Here is a 2,829-nt window from a genome sequence, read left to right on the forward strand (position 1 = left end):
AGAGGGTCAGCACTTCCTGTCTCAACAACAGGTTAAGCAGAGCAGTGAGTGTGGGAGCCGCATGTCCACAGACACCCAGGTTGGTTCTGAGAACCGAAACAAGAACGAGTCGGGCCTAAAGGGAGGTGCTCTTTTCTTGTCATTGTGGCTGCTGGTTCATGTGAGCAACAAGTTGAAGGACAAATTAGTTCATGATCAATAATTTAACATCATCTAGTTGAAATTGAAACTACAATGGATTTCTGATATTAAATGATATTTGACCCAATATGAAATGTTTGCTAACATAGTTTTGGTGGCACCAAAGAATAGATCAGCTTTCTTTCAAGACTGATGCATAAAAACCCAATTATCCTCACTGCCGGTAATTGAATGTCTATTTTTGCAAAAATTGATGCTGGTATTAGATCTATAAATTCTGCTGCATCAGCAGCGGAAATAGATCAATTTGTCTGTTGTTGAGCTTTTTCAGCTAATCTGTGATGATAATGTTTACTGACCTTGCCCAAATTAAACTCAGCGTCCCACTTCGGTCTATTGGATTCGATCATTTTGGTCTTGCGTTGTATGGAACCATAGTACATCTTGGCATAGCTGTGAACAAAAGAGGAGCCATATAAAAGGTGTGCTCATCAGGTTCCATAAGGTCTTTGTTTTTTACCTTTGCATCAACCCACCCATCAGTTTGTCCAATAACATCTCCGTATAGATCCCAGCCTCGAACAATGGTCACTGATAGAGTTCCCCATGAGGCGTGCTGAGGGCAGCAGTTAGAGGCCACATTAGGAGTTCTGCCCACACAGTGTGGTTCTTGGGGTGATTTCTTCACAGCATTGTCCTTCAAATACTGCTCAATAGCAGCTTTCACTGCTGCCTTTAGGAGCTCATTCGGCATGAGATGATAGAGAGATCGAAGGGAGTACGAAACAACATCTGGATGTTCTTTCAGGCTCTTTAGCCAGTTCATGTAACCTATGGAATCATTTTTGAAAATTGAAAACTCCCCCAACCAACCATTTCCTCCTGACACCTCTGTGAAATGCTGGTGGAGACCAGAGCTGTAGCCAGTGGCAAAGTCCTTGTTTAGTAGGACACGGATGCAAGGCTTCTGGATACTAGAGAGTTTCATCTTCCCCAAGCCAACAGCAACACCCATAGATAAACAGGTGTGGATCTGGGTGAAAGAACAGCAAAGAGATTTTTTTTTAAAATAGCTGCATTACACCATATATTTACATAAAGACCCAGACACAAGCAGAGAAGAATATGTTCATATAGAAAATCTTGGAAATTAAAAGGGACAAAACAAAACCAAAAAAAAAAAAAAATCACATCTAGAAATACTTAAAGTAGGTTGTTGGAAGTGATGAACTTCATATTTTTGCAGCTTCTTGTATTTGGTAATAATATAAGTAGGGGTGAAAGTAGTTTTAAATTCTTGCCGGTACTATGATGAAAATTATCTGTGCCTCATTGTGCAAACCAAAACAAATAGAAACATTATTTTACTGTACTGTTGCATACCTGTATACACAGAAACTGGAAACACTTCACAATGGGAAAAATATATATATTCTGCCATACAATAATAATAATATAATAACTGTAGTTTTACTTGAGTAGCCTAGATTATTAATGATTATTATGTATAAAAACTGATCAACAAGTTTACATTGTAGCATGTGCAGTAACTTTTTCATCTTTGGCATCACTGTTATTTTCTTTTGAACAAATTAGTTATTGTTTTCTGCACTTTTATCAGATTTTGATTTCGCTTGAATTAAAAATTCACTGTCTGCTGTTTTCACTGTTTTTATTTAATTTTATTTTAAAATGATAAGCGATTTATTGTTTGCCCTGTCCCAGTGAAAGCGACATTTTTTATGTCTCTGAGGACCGCCTGTGTAAATGTCCCAGTCCATAAATCAAACACACCAATCCGATCAGCAAGCGCCGTGATTTTTAAGAAGACGCGCGTACTACGCACAAACGTTGAATACGAGTGAAATTTCCGGTCATAAGTTAATAAGCAGCTGTTTTCGAGGTGTGCCTTGCTGTTTTAATTGAGCAAAATAACACAAAACACAACTATATAATCACTATTTGCTTTTAAGTGGGACATTTTGTAATTAGCAGACAGACGTTATAACGGAGAAAAGTTTGAAGGCTTCTGAGAAACCTAAGAGCGCCGGGAGGGGAGAGAGAGAGGGACAGGCTCCATCACACAGCACCAACAGTTCAGAAACAATAAGAAATGAGAGAAAAAAACTATTTATAAACAGATTAACTTGTGTTTCAAACTTCCTATTACTAGCTATTTTGACTCAAATTGCAGCCGTTCTACTGGTACTGCTACCGACCCAGAATATTTTACTTAGTACCAGACCGTACCGGCTTACTTTCACACCTGCGCGTTAGTATCATGGAAGTATCACATAAAAATCTGTTGTTTTGTGCTTTTTGTTACCCATCTTGCGTTTAACCCATTCATGGAGGACAAACAGCTTCGTGAAGATATCAGTCGTCTCAGTCGCCCTCCAAGATTAACCTAAAACAGGTATAAAGTTCTTTAAAATGATTTTCTGCAGAAAAATGTCTAACTAATTCACAATGTGTGTGTGTGAAAGTTCTCACCATTGTGAAGTAGTGTGTGCCATAGATGTCTATCAGCTTTCTATACTCATTCTTAGTGGAGGAGTTGTAGTGAGGTGGAAGGATGTCTAACTGCTTTTTGAATTTAAAGCTTAAGGAAGGTGTGTTTGATAATATGAAACTAGACACCAAAACAAAATTAGACAATTATGTCAATAACCATGTCTGAACCCAATA

General features: G+C 38.1%; 1 protein-coding gene across 1 annotated transcript in view; it reads right to left on the minus strand.

Annotated features, from left to right (window-relative positions):
- Positions 1–312: 312 nt before the first annotated feature.
- The window catches only part of LOC106961849 (perforin-1-like), a 9,764-nt gene continuing 7,247 nt past the window's right edge, over positions 313–2,829 (minus strand). Inside the window, exons 5-8 of the mRNA XM_015055912.1 lie at positions 2,635–2,773; positions 2,468–2,548; positions 678–1,174; positions 313–594 (exon numbers count right to left, since the gene is read on the minus strand). Of these exons, the coding sequence (XP_014911398.1) occupies positions 444–594; positions 678–1,174; positions 2,468–2,548; positions 2,635–2,773 (868 nt within the window). The 3' untranslated portion in view covers positions 313–443. The remainder of the gene's footprint in view (positions 595–677; positions 1,175–2,467; positions 2,549–2,634; positions 2,774–2,829) is intronic.

This window comes from Poecilia latipinna, unplaced genomic scaffold (genome assembly GCF_001443285.1).
Source record: "Poecilia latipinna isolate Pla-1442-1.1 unplaced genomic scaffold, P_latipinna-1.0 Scaffold1342, whole genome shotgun sequence".
In the NCBI taxonomy this organism is placed as follows: Eukaryota; Metazoa; Chordata; class Actinopteri; order Cyprinodontiformes; family Poeciliidae; genus Poecilia; species Poecilia latipinna.